At 40.7% G+C, this 21,362-nt stretch overlaps 1 protein-coding gene across 3 annotated transcripts; it reads right to left on the reverse strand.

Annotated features, from left to right (window-relative positions):
* Nucleotides 1-120: 120 nt before the first annotated feature.
* On the reverse strand, nucleotides 121-20,510 carry lrrc9 (leucine rich repeat containing 9). Of its 3 annotated transcripts, none has more exons than XM_042218193.1 (33): nucleotides 19,506-20,510; nucleotides 19,341-19,401; nucleotides 19,026-19,244; nucleotides 18,459-18,599; nucleotides 17,660-17,723; nucleotides 17,491-17,561; nucleotides 15,518-15,700; nucleotides 14,749-14,904; nucleotides 14,436-14,653; nucleotides 14,171-14,302; nucleotides 13,889-14,062; nucleotides 13,695-13,809; nucleotides 13,205-13,340; nucleotides 12,975-13,115; nucleotides 12,750-12,874; nucleotides 11,789-11,968; nucleotides 11,582-11,701; nucleotides 11,237-11,428; nucleotides 10,920-11,045; nucleotides 10,613-10,753; nucleotides 10,328-10,505; nucleotides 10,015-10,235; nucleotides 9,781-9,903; nucleotides 9,571-9,701; nucleotides 9,390-9,498; nucleotides 9,159-9,298; nucleotides 8,513-8,649; nucleotides 7,841-8,058; nucleotides 6,929-6,997; nucleotides 5,900-6,034; nucleotides 4,682-4,859; nucleotides 3,135-3,261; nucleotides 121-3,014 (listed from the first exon to the last, which is right to left on the reverse strand). In XM_042218193.1, the coding sequence occupies exons 1-33, from the start codon at nucleotides 19,550-19,552 to the stop codon at nucleotides 2,981-2,983; spliced, it is 4,542 nt and encodes a 1,513-aa protein (XP_042074127.1). In that variant the 5' UTR covers nucleotides 19,553-20,510; the 3' UTR covers nucleotides 121-2,980. The 3 variants fall into 3 exon arrangements, with proteins under 3 accessions (XP_042074127.1, XP_042074128.1, XP_042074126.1); XM_042218194.1 differs by having other exon boundaries at nucleotides 5,909-6,034; nucleotides 13,695-13,812; XM_042218192.1 differs by having other exon boundaries at nucleotides 13,695-13,812.
* Nucleotides 20,511-21,362: the final 852 nt, after the last annotated feature.

Below are 21,362 nucleotides of genomic sequence, written 5' to 3' on the forward strand. Positions count from 1 at the left end.
TATTTAAAATCATTGCTGTGTTTTTGTCAAAGCCCTCTGGTGAAGAATATCCACTTGAATTAACACTTAAGTCATTAAAGGAGAAACACATTGCAAATTGTACGAAATATGAAAGGCTGATACCAAATTACCCAAAAGCAAACCATCTGACAAAGCTCCGAAAATTGATTCCTGATAAATTTGCAAGAAAATTATGCATTCGTTCTCTTGTTTGGTTGTTCTGTTAACTTGTTTTTGCCATTTCGCAATACACTTTGCGTGATTGAAATAATGTTATTAATGACACACAAGTTCAATAATGTTATAAACGACACATGATTCCTGAAATGGAAAGCAATTAAGATTTAATGCCTCTGTGATGCGGGCTCTTATCCAAAATGTCTGCACAAAATAAAAGCATTTTCCTTTTCATTCTGACTGTCACTCTCACTCCATTCTTTTCTCTCCGTGTTTTCAGCCTCTCGCCAGTCACGATTTATTCCACAGGAAACAAATTACAGGCAAATCACAAGCGACAGCAATAACTCAATGACAGATTTCAAGAGAAGCAATATGTCAAGATAGAGGATGTATTTGTAAGGATAAAATGAACTTGGGCCATAATATGCACCTTTTGAGAACAAAATAATTTTCCTTGATGACTTGCAGTTGGTCGTCAATTGCAAGTTCATTTTTTCCAAAAGCAATTTCAACTCAAGTGATGATGTTGATGAAATTGTAGCCCCTATCAAAGCACTTCTAAAAGTTAATACAGGTTGGCGAATGTGTAATGCATGTGGAGTGTAACGTCGGTCATCCATTACACATGCGGCGCATTTTCGACAAGCACTGCACAACATGCGGCGTTAACCTCCGCATCAAACTTCAATCCGCGTCGTCACCCCTCTAACCTCCCCTCCAACACTTGAACCTGAGTAGATAGCTGTGAAAACGCGGTCCATTCAGCAATTATTCACAGAGTCTTGGACTAATGGTGCTCTGAATGCACAGACACAGCAAATGTAGGGAGTTAGTGGACCAGCAGTAATGGCCCCATGCAGAGCATGCGTTTTTCTGTGTGTGTGTGTGTGTGTGTGTGTGTGTGTGTAGCGAGGTTTTTGGGGGGAAGGGGGCAGGCATCATCTATAACAGATTCACAACAAGCTCAAACATGTCTAATTCTGAATCCAGATTACAACTGCAGAGGACAGCTCACTCCCCCCTTCTCCACCCCTCACTCTCACTCTCTGCGTCTCTTCTTCTCCTTCTTCTCCCTCTCGGTCACTCCTGCCTTCATATAAGGCAGATGAAAACATAACCTGTCACATTCCATCCCATTAAACCAGCAACAAACCATGTGGTCTACTCACATGGAGGAGCTAGGAAAGGCAGCGAGATAGACAGAGGGAGCAGTGCATCTGGGTTCGCACAGAAGTGATGAATTATTCACAATCTTTATGATAATGTCGTTTTAATGTAAGAAACACTGAAAGATATGCAGATATGAGACACGCCGTGCAAAGTGGCATGCTCACTATAAGCTTACACCACGCACGACAGGAATTAGAAATATATTTATAACCATCCATACTGCGCATACTGTACTCAAATATAAAATGTGTAATTATCCTCTGCAGTACCTAACGCATTAGAGCACTCACACTGAGCCCCCAAATCTCTCCTGTGCTTTTTTTTTTTTTTTCAAGAGAAGTACATCAGCTGCCATTTGATGTCAGGCAGAGCAGGGTAATGACAGTGCACTCACTTGTGCAGTCATTAGCCCCGCTTAATGCTGGGAATTAACACAAATTAAGTGAAGTTAAGTACATGCATTAGGGGAGCTTGTTTGGGGAGAGCTTTTCACTTTTTCTGCGTAGAGCTGGCTTATTTCTGGGATGTTGAGCAAAAAGGCTGCACAGAAAGAGAGACACAAAAGTGAAGTGCAAACATCCTCCTTCAGCTTACAGCATACAGGTCAAAACTCACTGACTGATTAGCAGTGTTAATGGAGCTCTAAGGACACCTAGTGGTCATGTTAACACCACCAATGCGTAATCTCTGCAGCGAACACTGTGTCTTTTAAACTGGCGATTTCATAATTATATTCCTCTGTGTAATTTTGCACAAATTTTGTTATAAAACCTCAAGTTGCTATGTTGATCTAATGTATGATAGTCAGCAGAGCAACTGTGGAAGCAATGAAGCTTTTTATTTAAATGTTTCCCGTTGCAGTAAAGAGTTTTTACTTCACATATTTATGCCTTATGTGCCTTATTCAGACTGGTGTTTTTGTTGACTGTGGCACCACTAGATTATGCCAACAGGAAAACAGGAAGAATATATTTTAATGCTCCACTGAGCTAACATCATAAACACAAAGTGGAGTGGGTTCATTACAACACAGGAGATTTGCACGTTAGAGACGAAACTGCTGTGGGCTTTTCGGAAAGAGGCTAACATGATGAAACTGACAATCTCTGAAATCCATTTGGACCGTATTCAAGATTATATCTTTATCTGAGCGACTGCAGATTATTGTCCACAGAGAGGTGTGCTAAAGCTGGATTATCCACTTGTTGGGGATGCATCTGACCCGATGGACGCGGCATGCCAGCCTCACACGCCCTTACATCTGTGTGTTTTTTCTACTTGTTTGCAAAAGATGAGATGGCATTCAAAATGACACCAAAACCTCTCATCCTCAGATTACCATGGTTAGTGATCCGCATATAAAAAAAATGAAGTCTCAATCATTATATATGCATTTGAGAGGAAGGCACGACATGTGCCCCCCCAAAAAAACAGCCTAATTTACATCAGAGGCAGTTCAGTTTAAAGTGCTGCTTGTATTAACTAATAGTAATTTATTAAAACATACAAAAATCCCACGATTTAGATACACATAGATTATTGTTGTCATTAATTTCACACCAGGACATAAAAACACACAACAGCGATGGCCGCCATATGTGTTCACCTCGGGTTCCACCTCTTCTGATTCCTACTGGGGTGGAAGTCTACCGCCATTTGGGAATCTGGAATACAACAAGTGTAAACAAACTTTTAGTTTACTCTGAGTTCTTTTTAAAAGTTTTCCATCAGGAAAAATAAGGAGAAAAAAAATCAGATATACACTGTTTTTTTCTTTTACCAACCTGCTGTCTTGTTCTTGTTGTCTGTTCCCAGCAGTGGTCGGAATGTTGCTTCCTGTTCTTCGGTTGTGTCTGAAGTAAATATCAGTTTGGCCACTTCGAGCAACGTTACTGTGTTTGTGCTTCTTACCTGGGTGGGGAGTTAATACAGGCGTAATATTAGATATCACTGAAACGTCTATCATTCTTACTGCGACAGAGCACAAAGGAGAACAGCTAATCTCTATATAACAAGTTACATATGGCAGCTGAAAACAAGGCATTTTTACATCAAGAAGAAAAAGAAACCCAATTCCAAGACGTTAGGAAACTGTGTAAAACTAAAAACCGATTACAACAATTTACAAACCCCATAAACCAATAATTTTATTTACCGCAGAACACAGTAAATATCTCAAATGTTTAAACTGAGAAAATTAAAAATTTTAAGGAAAAATGTTTTCAAATTTTGAAGGTGATAGGAGCAACACCTCTGACAAAAGATAATTGGTAGAAAGGCGATAAAAGGCTGGAAAAAGTAAGTGGTACTAAGAAAAAACAGATGGAGGAACATTTTGCAACAGTTTTCTACAAAAAAACTCAACACAAAATTAAGAAGACTTTTAATATCTCATCGTCTACTGTACATAATATCAACAAAAAATTCTGAAATTCCAGAGAAATCTCTGTGCGCAACAGATAAGACTAAAAATATTGGATGTCTGTGATCTTCGGGCCCTCGGGTAGCACTGCATTAAAAACGGACATGATTATATCATGGAAATCACTGCATGGGCTTAGGAATGCTTCCTGAAATCATTGACTGTGAACACAGTTCACTCCGCCATCCGCAAATGCAGATCCAAGCTCTATCACACAAACAAGAATCCATTTGTGAACATGAGCCGTCTTCTCTGGGCCGAAGCTCTTTTAAAATGAACCGAGGCAAATTATAAAACTGTTCTGTGGTCGGAGGAATCCAAATTTTGCATTCTTTTTAGAAAGCAAGGATGAAAAATCCTCCACAGTAAGGAGGGGAAAGACAATCAACACTCAGTTCAAAAGCCTCCATACCGGTTTTAGAGCAACATATGCACCTATCCAGACATCTTTTCAGCAAGACAATGCTAAACCACATACTGAACCTATTACAACAGCACAGCTTCATAGTAGAAGAATGTAGTGCTGAACTAGCCAGCCTGCTGTCCAGACGTTTCACCAATCGAAAAGATCTGGTGCACCATAAAACCAAAAATCAAACAGCTCAGCAGATCCAGGACTATTCAGCAATATATTTGTCTCCCAAATGTCAAGCAAGTGATGTAGACATCAGTTCCCAGATGTTTATAGACTGTTGTTAAAAGAAGACCGACTGCTACAGTGGACACATGGAACTGTCCCAACATTTTTAAATTGTGTTGCTGCCATCAAATTGAAGAGAATCTTTTTCTTGAATGGTACATTTTCTTATTTTAAAACTCTGATGTGTTTTCTGTGATCACATTTTATTCTATTTAGACTTTACACAGCATCCCAACTTTTTTGGATTTGGGTTTGTATGTTATACTCACATTTGTATGTGTAATGGTCTTCGTCTATGTTATTTTGCAGGACATTGTGCCCGTGCATCACATTCTGCGGCCCTCCGCTTACACTCATTACTCTTAGAGTGGGGTTGTGGGGCACGAGCAGTCCAGGAAGGTTAACTTCACTTGTAGGAAGGAGAGCTCCGGGGTGATGGGAGTATGGCTTTAAAAAACAAGGAGGGAATAAGGTAAATGGACATAATTCTCCAGGACAGAACTGATGTGAAGCATAACATGCAAACATGATCTATTAAGTGCATCTAAGTTCCTCACTAGTATATGTATTCTAACATAAAACATTTTTTCTCCACTTTTCTATCTCTGCTGCTGTCCACGGTCCATGCAATGTGTCCACTACACCCTACACACTTGCCAGGGGACTGGGGATTAGATTGCTTGCTGTTCCACATATATAAGCATCTTATAGGCCAACAGTAATTACTACGCATAAATAACAACATTTACATTCAAGCAAAGCAGCTACAGGCACAGATTGAAAGTGACAACTCAGATGGCATTCATGAGAGTCAACAGAGGGAGGGCTGCATTTGTGTTTTTAATGAGAAAACCCAGGATCTCTGCTCATTTCCATACTTACGTCTAACAAGCAGAGGGGGGTCGTGTTGACCTGGCTAATAGGGGGTAAATCCACTGGTGCATTATCGGCCGGGCACATTTCATCTAATCAGCAGGATGATGCTAGCAGGGTTAGACCGCTTTTAATTCAGTGCTGCGGGAGAATTACTGTCCCGGTTTCTCATTACATGAACATTAAATCAGTCATACTAATATCAGTCATACTATTCAGGGTGGCTGTGGTTTGGATGTTGGCATTTTGACTCTTCCAGCTGGACTACATCTTTCATGATAAGGCCCATTATGGCATTTTGCATACACAGTGTCTTCATTTGTACATTTGTAATTCAGTCAGAATTAAAATTCAACTAAAGTACAGTAGGAGAGGATAGGGGTTCGTATCTCAGCTATACACTAACCTTACATATATTTGTTAAAATTTCCAAAGACTGAGGTCGAGAGTGTTTCCCACCTCTCTTAGAAACAAAACAGAGGGAAATTGGAGTTTTGCTGGCTCAAAGCAAGAGTTAAAATGTATCCTAAACATAATCTTTGGAAGAAAAAATTACTGTGTAACATTTAACAGGTGTGACGACCCTACGCATTGGATCGAGCATGCATTTGTACAGTTCTCACTGATGAATCAGCATTGAGGAGTTCCACCCTGGTTCTTTCCTCCAGAGTGATGTCCACACCATCCAGGACCTGCAGCTGGGGCAGGCGAAGCACCACTGCTGGTCTGTGGACAGAATTGCGTGCCACCTGAAAAACAAAACAAAAAAAAAAAAAAGACAAACAAATGTTTGGTTAAACAGTCTGGCTATCAACCACTCCTCAGAAATATTAATTCTGGAGATGAGCCCAGTCTGCTTTGAGGCATCTGGGATAAATATGATGCTATGTGGCTCCCAGTGTATTTACCATGTTCCCAGCAGCTATTCCAGTGACCCAGCTGACAGAAGCACATAGGTCCCTTCCCAGCTGAGGGCACCCTGTATGCCAGGCTATACACCCAGCCTGTACAGCCACAGAACTGCCTGTTCCTGCAGGACACTTCTGCTTTGATGAGGTTGTGAGTGCATGCCATTGGATGTCCATTGAAAAAGGAGGAGACAGACTTTGGCTAGGGAACATAGCTAAAGGATCTCATGCGGTCAACAGCAGGAGGTATTGTCTCCAGGGTGGCTGTTGGCCTCTACCCCCTGGCAGGATTAACCCCACTACCACCACCACCCCCACCGCATGGGAACAGAAGGGGGATGAGATCGAGCAGTAAAGAGGCTACCGCAGCTGAGCATTACCCAGTGGACAATAGACAGGCCCTGGGCTGCAGGCACTGCTAAGGCCTGCATGAGCTCCAGATGGGTGATGTAACAGGGCCAATAGCACACAGCCATTTGGTCAACGAATTTGTCTCTGATGCCAGCCAGTTTGAGGCACAGCAGACGGTCCATCGTGTAATCACTTAATTTGGAACCTCAGAATTACCCTGTGTTAGCGTATCGGATTGTGAAAATGAGAACTCGGCGTGCTTTTGATCATTTGTTCAAGAGATCGTGAGTTCAAGATATGTTCTGTGACTGACAGCAAGTGGATGCAAATAAAGACAGAACCCACCCAATGGACAAACTGCCTATAAAACTTGTTAATACTCACAGGATTGCCAACAACAGAGAGCTCCTTCAGTGAGGGAAGAGCTTCTAACTTGTCAAGCTCTGCGATGTCCTGCAAAGAAGTAGAGAGGCAAAGATTATTTCAAAGTTCTTTTTTACTCATAACCCCTCATTTAGCTGTTCCTTGCTATGTGTTGATAACAGAGGCATTTGCATCAGGGCTGAACCTTTCATAATTTTGGTGTGGGCAGGATGGAAGCAGCTGATGGGAGAGATTACATGTGTGAGCCCTCATTAATCTCATGAGAGACTTTGGGCACGCAACAGGCCATGGGGATGTTTTCTCTCATTCCCAGCTTTATACTCGGACTTGGCTGTGATTCAAAGACGCCCCCACTGTGAGGAATAACGCTCTGGATGATTGCTTTATTTCTATGTCTTAATTGAACGCGTGAAAACATTAAGGAAGTGATGGGAAGAAGGAACCGGCAACAAAAGTGCAAATCACTCGCTCTGTGTGAGGAGATGCAGCCCGAGAAGCTGATTACACGTTGTCCTGATTGTTCCCCCTGATTCTTTATACACACGGCCGTGACCTTCAATCAAACTTGATTCTCCTTAATGCGACCCCTTGCATGCCACAGTGGGTAGTAATGACTCATGATTACTATACTTCAAGTCTTACTTTGCAAATGCAGGGAAAAGTAATACTGCTGCACAGTGAACAAAATACATCTGACACATGTGAACCAATCAGTAAAAGTTGGTAGTAAATCGCAAAACTGCACAAAAGATGGCTGTGACCTCGGCGGTGACCTCAAGAAATCACGGCGTTCTGAGTTATTCATGCAGTTTAATTGAATATGCCGTTTCATTAAAATTGTGAATATAAACATTTTTTAAAAATCTAGCATGCGAGGAGGCTGCTACTACTACCTCTGCTGAAGCTGAATACCTGCAGCTTGTTCATGTCGAGGGAGAGTTTGCGAAGCTCAATCAGAGGATCGAGATGGTTCAGCTCCCGGATCCGGTTCTGTGCCAGGTGCAGCTCTAGGAGGAGAGCCTGGGCTGCGAAAGAGGTCTTGGTCAGAGTTTTAATCCGGTTTCTGTTCAACACAAGCTCTCTGAGTTGGTGAAGCCCTTCCAAGCCTTCCACTTGGTTTATCTCATTGCCTGTTGAGAGACCAAACTTTAGAAAATCAAAACGAACAGACATCCCAAACAGTACCCTAATATTTCTATATACTAACTACTAGAGTAAATTGCACACCCTGAAGAATATAAAAGGCAGAATTTTAGGCCCATATAAACACTTCTTGGGTATTTCTTGCTTGACTCTGCTGTAAACAGTGCTGAAATTACAAACCAAGCTTCCAAAGGTTTCTAAGAAAGAAAAGTAGGGTTGGCTTTGTGGGACAAATCACCCCAGCAAAGCAAAACTCAATCAAAAGCCATCAAAAGCTGTTGAAAAGAAAGTCAATCATTCTTTTCTTTGCGTCTCATCCCCCACCTGGCCTTAGGTCTATAGGGGAGACTTTGCTCTTTGCGCTTGCCTTTTCACAGCCTCTGTGTAGTGCACTTTTAAACGGCTTGCAGAGAAAAGGGTGGCAACGTCAACCATACATACCTTCGAGGAAGAGTGCTTTAAGATTGGTGAGCCTGCTGAGCTGCAGATTGGCCATATTGGAGATGCCATTGTGACTCAAATGAAGCACCTCCAGGCTTCCCATCAGTGGCTCCAGGCTGCCAGTGGGCCCAGTATCCCTTAAACGCAGTTAGAGAAAGGCCGTTTGAAATCTCGGTGGTTAAACGAGCACCTCGTTGTCCCTCCCGCTGCCACGTCTAACTGGTCAGACCTCACAGGTGCAGACCACATCAAGGCAATCACAGTCTGGCTAAACAAATGGATGGCTCTCACAGCACTACATTGTGTAGTGGTTCTGCACAACAAATATTTCATCTAATGTTTATATTAATCTACAGACTAAATAGGTTTTAATTGTTTAGTTTATTGTAGTCTTTACCTCAAAGGAAATGCCCCATTTTAAATGCTTACTTTTTTATATATTAAAAAAGAATTTCTCTGACTGAAACTCTGACTATAAATAAATTCATCATAGTTTGCCAGCAGCTTCTGTTAAATTTAAGGCAGCTCACACATTGGCTGGTCAGTGCTGCCCCCTCATGGTTAGACTGCACAAAACTCTATTGAAATACTTTTAAAAGAAGCTTGTTTTTGCACAAAACCCATAAATAAAACTACACTAGATTACCTGCTGGCTTTAGATGTGCTCTGTTGGCTGTAGCCACTGGAGTGCACTTTGCTGTATAGTATCTGTCTGCTTGTCAGATGAGTCTGAGTCTTCTGCCTGGGCAGAATTGACTCTATGTGGTTATAGTTGAGACACAGAGCCTGTAAAGAATACAACATAAATAATTTCTTTGAACATGATGCATTTCCAGCCAGTGTATTACAGTGTGTTGGCATTTGGTGCACTGTGTACTTTGATGTTGGGCAGGTGGATGAGGCCTGAGAAGGATGTGAGGTTGCTATGGTCTAAGTTGATGCAGCGCACATTACGGAAGAGTTCTGGTGGAGACAGATCAACTATCCTGTGAGAAAAAAATATATTTTTAAGGCTTTATCTTTCTTTATAATCTGATTTATTACAACACTGTTATTACCTAATGGAACAGGCCTGAAGGTTTAGGTGTGTGATTTCTGTGTAGTTTGAGTGGCCCAGCTTCTCTGCCACTGTGTCGGTGGTCAGTCTTCCCATAAACATATTCTTTGCGCTCTCACACTCACTTGCTTCCTAGAGAAAACAGCAGAAAAGAAGAGAAATTACAAAATACTGGAAACAACCGCTGTAATATGACTTTTTAAGCTCATACCACTGCAATTCCATCCAGAGCTTTGAGGAAGGGGAGATGAAACACTACATATATTCGATAGTTTTCCAGTTTCTCCACTAAAGGGTTCCCACAGAGATCCAGGATGAGGAGGTTTGTCAATCCCTGAAAAGCAAAATGGTCACATAAGCTCACATAGTAAAATTAATTAAAATTAAATTCTACTCTTCTTATTTCACCTTCTCATCCATTTTTAAATGTTAACTAGATGCTCACTTTCAGACAGTAGATGTCTCTTGATGTAGAGATCTGGTTGCTGCCGATGTAAAGTTCAAGGAGAGACCGAAGTCTCTGGATGCCATGAAGAGAAGCAATACAGTTGTTCACAGCTGACAGAAAAGACAAGCTGGACAGCCCGTCGAGAGTTGAGACGTCCAGACTGGTTAGCCGATTCCCATCTACACTCAGTTTATTTAGGCAATGAAGTCGTGTGAGGCCTGAGGAAACAGTGACCAAATACAGACATGGAAACAATGACGGCACTGTGATATGTGTGATTTCTCCTTGGGAAGCGGAGAGTGCAACTGACCACTGAGTGTGCAAATACTGTTGTTGTTTAGAGACAGTTCTTCCAGCTTCAGGCAGTTGTCCAGACCCTCGACTTTTGAGATCTCGTTATCATTAAAGGAGGCCCAGCGCAGGTTCACCAGCTTACTTAGATTGATCATCTTGGAAATCCTCTGGTTGTCAAGGTTCAGGGTGGTGATCTGGTCAGCAATTTGGTAGACACAAAAGGTAACAAAGATCAACATCATCCCACCTAGTACCGCTCCTAAAAACGTCTTTACTGAGAAGCCCACATGCTGAAGCTCACTTTTGCAGTCCAGTCTTGGTCCAGTTCTTTACCAAGGCCCCAGGGTGATGGACTCAAATGATACAGGAGCTGGGCTGTTGACAGCAGACTAAGAGTGCGGGGACGGTCACTCTTGGTACGCGAGTGTGCCAGAAGAGACGCCTACAAGCAGTGTCAACAAGTCTGATTGAATTACCATACTTCACTTAAAGCATTTACTTTAATCCATCAATTTTGGATTTGTTCATATAAACAACGTCTCTTTACATAGATCAGCTCAACCAAATAAAATCTAGTATATAAGAAGGAATATTGACAAAATCTTCACCTGGTTAATTTTGGACCCAGCTGCCATCTGAACAGCTTCAGCAGCCTCCTCCTCTGCTACCAGCACATCATCCAGGTGTGTGAGGTTCATGAGATGGCCTAGTATGGTCATTCTGACTGCCTCGGGCTGGAAGAAGGGAAACATCTTCACTCAGTCACTTCTACAATTTGAGGCCACTTTCAGTGGTATAGTTTGAAACATAGACTCAGATTCATATTTTTAACATACATATTCTGAGCATATACGTAGTATTACTATTGCTGAGGTTCAACCTTGAATATTTCGAGTTATTTTTTCTATTTGATCACAGCACACACCCTGTTCCAAGGATTGTATCGGGTGTCCAGTTTCAGCAGAGCAGGTGTGTGTTTTCTGAGCACAGCTGTATCCTCTCTGACCTTGGTCAGCTTGTTCCAGCGCACATCGAGTTGTTTGAGCTGTCCCAGCCCCCGCAGACCTTCCAGAGTCACCAGGTGGTTAAAGCTAGCGTCCAAAAACTCAAGATTTGGCTGTAGTTTAGGTAAGAGAGCAGGTGAGAGTTCCACTTTATGGCTATGCAGGCACTATTCAGTTTCACAAATAATAGAGAGGGACATCATAAAAGAAGCATTCTTTGACTTAAACACACTCTTAAGTGTTATCTTAACATTATTTTGTATTACCATGTGAGAAATGTCATCAAGGTGCGTGAACTCATTGAAGCTGACAGTAAGATGCCTTAGAGCCGTGAGGCTGGAAATCTCCTTTATGTTGCTCAGGCTGTTGCCATGAAGGTTAAGCACCTGGAGATTCAATGCAACAATGATGGTTCAAACTGAAATGAAACTGCTTCATATTCAACCTCTTATTTAAAACGGCAGAGCACTTACTGTGATTTGACTGAGGACATTGGCTCGGGCAACACTAAGCAGAATTTTATCATCCAAGCTCAATAACTTGGGCTGAGGTTTAAGAACAGGTTCCCTGTTGAGGACCTCTTTGTCCAGAGCAACATCATTGGAAGGATCTCTGTCTGTGCTATGGCTCAGCAGTGTAGGTTTGTCTTTGTCCTAGACAAGGCAAATCAAAATGTTTACAACATGTACTGCCAACAGATGCATTTTTTAAACTTGCTTTTTTAAATTAATATTAAAATTAATAAATATGACGTCTAGATAGATAGGTGGGGAGCAACCAACACATACTCATCATAATTCATGCACAGAAACATAACCTGCACAAACAATTGCACTTTCATGTTTCTAAACTCTTAGTTTAGTTTAATTTCCCACATGAAAACAAACCCATCAAATCAAGGGATGTAGCGCGAAAACTGCAGCTCAGCTGTCTGATCTCCAACCTCAGTAAAAAATGTCCTTCATCTATTTAGAGGCTTCCAACCGATGCAGCTGACTCTTAGAAATAATGACGGCGGATATTTTAGATCTGTCACAGGCAGCAGATGATTAACCTGGTCTGTACAGACAAAAGTAAACACATTACATGTCAATAATTGAAGATCCAAAAGTCAAACTCCAGATCTGCCCTCATTTTTTCTGAATAGGAACTTTAAGTGCTTGATCTATGGCATCCAATTCACAATGAATGCGTTGAAGGTAAGCTGAGGTTCAGTACCTTGCCCACGAAAAACATGGGCATCACCAAATTTGTGATTACTAAATAACCTGCACTTCCTAAATCACAGGGATCGAAACTGAGATTTAGGCATGTTATCGCTTTAAATAATGCAGCAATTTTTCAATATCTAAATATTAAAGATGAAGAAACACCTCCACAGAGAACAATTGTGTTTCATCTGTAACAGTCAAAGGAATGTATGCAATAATTTACCTGAGTGATGTATTCATAATATATGATGTACTCGGGCAGGACAAGCTCGTGGTCAAACACAAACCACTGCCTTCGGCGGGGACTGGACTCAAGATCAGTGTGTGTTTTGTTGGAGCCGGGTCTTTCTGAATGAAAAGGACACAGAGATGTAAAAATAATTGGGAGTGAAGAAATAAGCAACAACAATTACAAAAAAGGCAACTGCTGTTGTTCCTTTTAATTCACCTTCACTCATTGCAGATCTGTGCTTTGTCTCCACACTGCGATACACAGAGTAAACTCCAGGATAATTGCTTCTGTCCACCGGTTCTCCATCTCGGATGGGCATGCTTTTACCCACGAACACTTTGGAAACATTGACCTGACCTACAAGCAAAAGAGCATTAGCAGTTTAGCTTCTAAAAAAACAGCATAAAAATATAATGAAATGAATGAAATCTGTAAAATGACCTCACCATGCCTGAAGGGAATCGTATCCATGCTGTGTTTAGTGTGACTTTGGCTGGTCTGGCGAAGTGTGTACTCAATTCTGGACTGCTCGTTCAAACTCAGGCTATTGGAAAAAGGTATAGCACCCTCTTTTCCCATGGCCTAATTTAGAGAGTCATCGCGTAAAAAAGTGAAAGCGTGAGAATAACACAAGTCAAGCATATTCTTCTGTAACCCTAATGTGGTTACCTCTCCATACAGACACAAATCAGGCACACATAAAGTTTCACACAAATATAAATTTCCCTCATTTTAGTATTCATTGCAATCTGCTCCATAAATGAGCGTGATAATTTCTTTTTGCACATATCGTTTACTGCACTGTGTACAAGTGTGCAGGCGTTGAGTGATAAACTGTCTAATGTGTGGCTAATTAGCTTCAATTACTCCCCTAATTGTTAGTAGAATAAATGTGTGTGATAGGAGCTTGTGCATCCTTTCTGGTAGCACACATACCTTCTGCTGCTCTGTTGTTTTGAAGCCTTCCTGGAGAATCTGCAAAGTTTCATCCTTCTCACATTTTTCAGGGTCAACTATGTAGAATAAATACTCCAGCTGACGTCTGTAATTCCTGCTTAGAAAGAATAGAGTTACAGTATGAAGCTTAACATAGTCGTTAAAATCTGCTCATCATCTGTTTCGTGCCTTACTGGGAAGATAAATCTTCGCTGGCTAGCAAACGGTGAATCTTGTCCTCAAAGCAAAGTCTCAGTGCACTATTGTGGATGCGGATAACTCTATTCACCCTAATATCAGTGATGCCATACGTTTTGTAGTCTGATGGAGAGAAGCGGGAAAGTAGGAGGTCACAACAAGAAGTAAACCTGTCGGTCAGAGCAAAAGAGAAAAGAAGGAGAGTATATTTCCCATTTGTTACTGTGAATTGCATAGTGGTTACAGTTACAGTGGATGATACTGAACAGTAAAAGTACCAAGGATCTGTGGAGCAGCCCTCCTCCAAACGGATATTTCCAACACTTTCTAGCTCCATCAGTAGAAACTGCACCGTATACTCCATCCTATTTGTGGCTCGGGCCAAATCACGCTCGTACCAGATGTGAATCCTGAATATAAGATTAGGAACATCAATTTTTCAGATTAAAAGTTTCAGTTTAGCTCTGTGCTGTCCCCTAAGAGATCAATTTACATAAAGCAATAATACACTGTCTCTGTATCTCATCAAAAATGCAAACTCACTCATCTAGCCTCCTGGTCCATAGTTTGAGTCGTTTCCTCAACGCTTCAATCTTAGCGTGTACTTTGTGCTCTGTGGCTGGATCCTGACTTATGCCACTGATTGATTCATTTCTTTCTGTTAAGCCTTCATCCAGGTGTGGTGGCCCTTCTTCTACGCTTTCTGACAGGCAGGTAGGTTTCTTGCAAACAACTGGCCCCACGGAGAGCTCACGTTCGAGCTAGAAATGCATCCAAATTATAATCGTTCTGTGCACACAAACACCTGAAGCTTTTTAGAGCTGCTACAAAAAGACATTTTATGGAGAGTACATACAAATTTAAGGGCACGAGTGAGAGTCTTGATGCATTCTTCAGGTGACTGCGATAGAGTTTTCTTCCTCTCTATCAGACTGAGCCGGGTCTCTGCTAGTTTCCTCTGAGCTGTGCGTACACGCATATTGTAGTACATCATTTTTTTCATCACTGCAGACTAAAAGAAAAATGAAAAAAAACCCTCTTATTTCAGGCTAAAACAAAATAACAAATGCATCAAATATAACTGTTAAATATCTTTGTAAAAAACAAAAATATCAAATGTGGCAGATTAAAGAAAGAAAAATAAAGAAAAACAAGAAAACAAAATACATCCACTAAAAAAATATAGCTTATTTTTATAGAAACCTGTAAGAAATACCATAAGGCAGGGGTGTCAAACATAAGGCACAGGGGCCAGAATCAGCCCACCAAAGACTACAAACCTGCCCACTGAATGGCTCTGGAAATGTGAAGGACATACATTTTAGAATTTTAACTGTATTTTTAAAAGTTTTGGAGCTTTTAATACAGATAAACACCAAATCAAATAAATAATACACAAAAAACAGAAAGCTCCTGTTTTTTACCACTATAGAAATTTAGGCGTTTTTTAAAATATATTACTAATATTTAGGTATTTATTCACAGACAAAGGGAAAAAAAACATTCTGTCAATTAACAATTTTTTATTTTATTTTATACCAAACTTTTTCTGTAATTTTACAAATTTATTTCAAACAATTTAAACCCAAAGCAGCATAAAAAAAAAGCTTGGATCTTATCAGTACCTCAGCTGCTTCCTTGATTTGCTTGCTGGAGACGTCGTAGATGTCGAGTCGCTGGAGGCTTGGCACGTGGTAAAGAATGTGCGTGTCATAGTTACAAAGGAGACACACCGGGTTTGGGGTTGACGTGGGGTCTTTCAATGCTAACTCACTCAGACGGGGCAGTCGGGCAAGCTGGCTCAACTCCTGTTACAGGAAAAGATTCAAGACTCAAGGTCAATTTTAAGGCTCTTATAATGGGCAGGCCTCAGCTTACATCAACAAGCCCATTTGTCCACATCCAGCTCCCAGATCTCTCCGATCCTACTGGCAGAGATCTCTTACACATCCCAAGGTCATGTTTCAAACAAAAAGGTGACAGAGCCTTTGCAGCCGCTGCTCCACGTTTGTGAAATCAATTACTGCATGACATAAAAAGACCCCCCCCCCATCTCTGCTTTTAAGTCCACCTTATTCTCTGACCTTTCCCGTCCACTAAGCTCCCCTCTGCTTGTTGTCGTTATGTGTCTGCACATTTGTTGTTAGCCCTTTGATCTGTACTCTGTCTTCAATTTTTACTTTTTTATTTGATGTTTGTAATTACATGTGGATGCATGTATATAGGATTACCCATTTGTACAAAACCTGGTCAATGAAAGCTATGTTTACATGTGATTTCTAAATAAATATTATTTACTTACTAGAACAGCAAAGTTTCTGCATATCCTAAGTACGTTTACCCTAAAGGACACTTTTTTTTTTTGTTCTCAACAGAAACAGAAAATTTAAAGTATTTTAAACAAAAACAATGACACTGCATATATTTCCCCCCCACTATAAGATAAATTAAATTTCCAGAAGTCACTGCAATATTAGTAATTATAAAGAAACTGTCTTGATCGCTGCATACTGAAATGGATGTTTCAACACATCATCTTGACGATAGCACTTCTATTCTTTTCTACATTACCTACACTTAAGAAGAGTTTAAAAAAAAAAGATGTCACATTGTATTGACATGGTGGCGAGATTTTTTTCTTGATCCTGCAGTTACGGTGGGGTCTTTAGAGTGAATGGTGATAATCGTGTTTTTTATAACAAGCCGGGTGCAGAGGAAAAGGTGGAGATCTCAGGTGTTACGTCAATCAGAGAAGGAAACAAAAAAACTTTTCTGCGTTTCTTGACAAAATGACCTTGAACAACAATGATCAGAGTCATCTGAATGAGCCAACAGGTTCACCATTAAATGTATAATATAAAAGTGCCGATTTGAAAAACAAAACAAAACAGGAAAACCTATGTAGTCTTTTAGGAATGTATATCACTAAACATATAATGGCAGAAATCAAAATTATACTGCCTAATACCTTATTGAAGGTCTTACTGAGACAGCATATTGTTGTAATGATTGAAAATCCGAAAAGACCCAGACCTCAACGCTTCACAAGAATTCAGGAATGCCCTTTGTCAAGCTACAGATTTGAATAAGATAATAAGCTGGTTTAGGGCTAAAGGTGGATTGCAGGAGCAAGATCTGAGGTGTTAAACCAATCAGTCACAGAGATACGAAAACCTTTGTGCTTCCTGTCAAAATGTCCTTGAAAAAACAATATTCACGTGTGCTGTGAAAGCACGTCTCAGCTGAAGCATGCCTAAAATGTGTAACTAACACAAACCTGCACATTAAAAAAAAACAACTCTTAGGCATACTCCTAAGATATATTATTTAAATAAATGCATTCATGAATGTATATCATTGAATGAGGAATGGGGGAAAAAAAAGAAATTATGGCGCACAATGCCTCAATAAAGGTCTTGCGTTGCACGCCTGTTGTTGAAATGATTGAAAATGTGAACTAGCCGAGACCCCGGCATTCTCCCAAGAATTTAGAAATGCCCTTTTGTCAGACCAAGGATTTTAATAAGATTTTACAAAATAAGTAAGAAAAGTTTTTAGAGAAAGTATTTCAAAAGCATGTTTTCATTTTTAATCTTACCTTAAAGGAGCTGATCTTGTTTCCAGACAGATTGAGTTTCTGAAGGTTGACATTAGGATCAAGGCTGTGCCCTTAGAAGAAGTTAAAAATTATTTGATTGCCATCATTATTTTTCACATAGCTCGCCGAATCTCCATCAAACTGAACACAAATTACTCTGAGAACATACCGATCTTTTCAATAATGTTGTCAGCAAGGTTTAGTTCTTTAAGGTCTAGAAGTGTGTCCAAGCCCTTTAAGAGAAAACAACAACAACAACCACATGTGGAGACTAAGTTAAGCCTTTCTGAAGGTCTTTCAAAGTTAACTTTGGAAATTGGCCGATTTTTCAGTCCAGTCATTATACCCGATCATTTTCAGACCAATGTTTGTTTGTTTAGCCACTCATCACTGACCCATGAGTCGTTCAAGTATTTGAAAAAAGCACCTACCTCATGGGATGAACCAGTGTTGTCTCTAAGCACTTTTTAAATTGGTTCTTTACAAAAAAAAGAGAAAACCAGACAAGTGGAGGGAAAAAGGGAGACCTTAAAAAACTATCTACACCATCTGAAATTGATGGAATTATTTAGGCAGAAATGTACCATCAGCCTTTGAGCCACCATTCAATACCATCTGGAAAGTATCTGATTGACAACTGCTTCGTTTTCCAGCAATGATCCCAAACACATTGCCAATGCAGTAAAGGTCTACCTTGTCATACTAAGATGGTCATATCAAATATTGACTTTCAAGCTTTTCAGAATTCTACAAACTCTGTTTTTGACATATATTATCATATATGTTTGCATGTTTCAATAAATTGCTGCACCTGCTGTATTTCCTATTTTCCTAGCAAAATATAAAGAAATGAGTGGTGGCCCACAACTTTTGCACAGTACTATGTGTAAAAGAGCAGTTTTGTTCTGCTAAATAATTAAAAATCTTGCATTACAAACACAGAAAAGCAAAGGAGATACAGCTCTAACCTTAATCTTAGTTATGCAGTTGTTATTGATCCACAGCACCTCTAGGTGGACCTGCAAGTCCAGATTCTTTATTTCACAGATTTTGTTCTCATAAAGGTACAGTTTCTCCAGCTGTAGGCAGTTCTGTAGTCCAGATATTTCCTGCAATAAAGAGAAAGTAGATTGTTTGATGCATGTGGCACAAAACACACATGCTTAAATGTGCATGCGACACCTGTTTATATCAGTCCTCATATAGTTCATATTTCTTTCACGGTTTTCAGACTTTTTGGGACAAAAAAAATCAGTGTATCCATGCACCTCCTCCTTTTTCAATCCAGCTCATTCATAGTTATCACCCTGCCTGCAGGAACACCTGCACGTGTGTCTTTGTCAGCTGGGGATAATTATGCTTAACACACAGGATTCAATGGTGGTGTGAACTAATATTTCATATTTTATAGGTGAAAAAGACCCATTACTAAAGAATCTTCACTTGCATCCACATGGCAAAATATCTAAAGGACAGGAATGATTCAAGCTATCACCAGTTGTTGTTACCAGCATTTATTAGCATAGCGAACACACCGTCAGATGGCACTGGACTATCCAGAGCTCCTGAAGCAGAGGACAGCACTCAAGCCCATCAATGTGCTCTATGTTCTGGCCTATTATGGTAAGCTGGGACAGCCTTGGGAAGAAGGAAAGGCCAATCATGCGGGGGAAACCAGAGAAGAACATCTCCAGTGATGTGATGTTGATTCCCTCTTGTGCAATTTTTTCATAGGGGACTCCATTAGCCATGCACTGTTAATTAAAAACAGTAAAGAATGAAGTAAATAGGAGAAACCCGCACTGATTTTTTTATACGTATTCAAAACTGAATATTTATGTGATAGTTACCAGTTTTTTGATCACTTCCTCTTCACTGCGGTTCTTTTGCTTCTCATTTGACAACATATCTCTGCAATTAATTAAAAATATGTTGCTGAAAATATCCTGCCTTATTTTTACTGAGAGAAAACGAATGGACAAGTTAAAGTAGAGAGTTAGTACAGGTAAACCTACCTGTAATAACTGAGGTCAGCAAGTAAGAGTACGAAGTCACCACACATCAGCGCTAGCTGTGCTAGCTTCTAACGTTGTGCTTGTAAATAGTAAGTACGACAGGAGACCGTTTAAATATCAACCGGCTAAATTTAGTGTACATCTAAATCAAAATTATTTTCCATGGAGAACTGAACAGCAGCAAACCTCGCTGGTTGCTTTAGCCAGTGTTAGCCATCAGTCTGTATCCAGGCAAGAGCGTCTGGTTGCTAAGACAGACTGCAACTTTTTGAGGTCCTGCTCATATTAAAAGCGGCCGCATGAGGGCGCCATATGGCAAGGGACATTTTTTTAAACATCAAACCATAAAATGCACACAACTATTTCTCCATTTAAAACATTACCATGGGATACATGAGGGATTTTTGCCACTTTTGAAAAAATAAAAACATATTCTTTTCGCATTATTAAAAAAAACATCTTTATTATTCTCCTCTTTAGGCCATGTGTCCAGTTTTAATAAGCTAACTGTCGCTATTTTCACAAACCAATGCTAAGCACTGGTTTGACTGAATCCTCTGACCTCATTTATAGGCCGAAAACACCTTTTTGATCTTTGACTGTGTCCCAAATAAAGTGGTGCCAACCGTAAGGGCTCGCGGACACTATGACGTCAGCGTCGGAGCAGTGAACTAAAACAATCAACCTCACTCCTTCTCCTTCTCCTCTCACTCCCGACTGCACCGCCTCATCTGTGGCGTCCACAAACCCCGGTCTCAGCTGACAGACGCCAGCCAGGAGCCGCACTGTTGTTGTTGTTGTTGTTGTTGCGCGGTTTTCTCCGTCACACATCCTAGCGCAAACGATTACGGCAGAGAGAGAAGCGGCAGCAGCTTTGTGTAGCTAGTATAATATCATCTGTCCGACGACAGGAAAAAGGCATGTCTGCGCAGCCCGGTGAGGAGCTAGGCTCGGAGGGGAAGTGGTTTGGGGATGACTATGAGAGGAACGGCCTGTTTGGTAACACACAGAGCCGCTTCGGCGAGCTGCGCGAAGAATTGAAGCCGAGAGGCGGCGACGCGTTGGGCGACCTGGATCAACAATTTCATCCTTTCCAGGACGACGGGAAAAGGCCTCCCGTTGCTATGGAAACTGCATCTACAGGTAAAGCTTGCACTTATTGCCCTTAAATGCTTAAATATGTGACAGTTTATAACCAGTCTAGCCACGTTACGTGTCTTCTTTTTCAGAAGGTAACAGGACGATGTTACGGTGTGAATAAATACAGTGTGAGGGACGCAGGCGAGAGCATTTATCAGAGAATTAGCGTTACGACAGACGGCTTGTCTGTAAGCCCGGGATAAAACTTCCGAGCTCGAAAACAAAAACAAAGCCAAGAGGAAGCAACTTCAGTGATGCCGTAGGGGAAAAAATGGCAGACATATTTCCAAACTAAACTCGGCAACAGCCCTTTATAGTTATGAAACGTCATATAGCTCATGACCGAGTGGTTTTCCGCTCAGGAGACAAGAATCTGCTTGGATGAAGGCAATACCAAATAGCCTGTTGAACTCTGAATGGCCTGTTCATTACCATAACTACTGTATCATCTCGTACATGTGGGCTAGGTCTACATCTATATTAGAAATATTTGCTTGTTGAGAAGGTGAGGCTACAAATTACAGGCCTTAGCTTACAAAGCCAGTGTCTGGATAGAAAGAGAACAGCTTAATCCCTAAGCATAAGATTTCATTAGTCCAGTAACAAAACTAAAAATACAAAAAAGAATGGGTAACAGAGAGGACACGTTTATAACATAGATGAATAAACATGAAAGAACCTAATATAATGAAATAATAATAATAAGAAGAAGAACTC

Source organism: Haplochromis burtoni, unplaced genomic scaffold (assembly GCF_018398535.1).
Source record: "Haplochromis burtoni strain Fernald_Lab_line unplaced genomic scaffold, NCSU_Asbu1 Contig_16, whole genome shotgun sequence".
Taxonomy (NCBI): Eukaryota; Metazoa; Chordata; class Actinopteri; order Cichliformes; family Cichlidae; genus Haplochromis; species Haplochromis burtoni.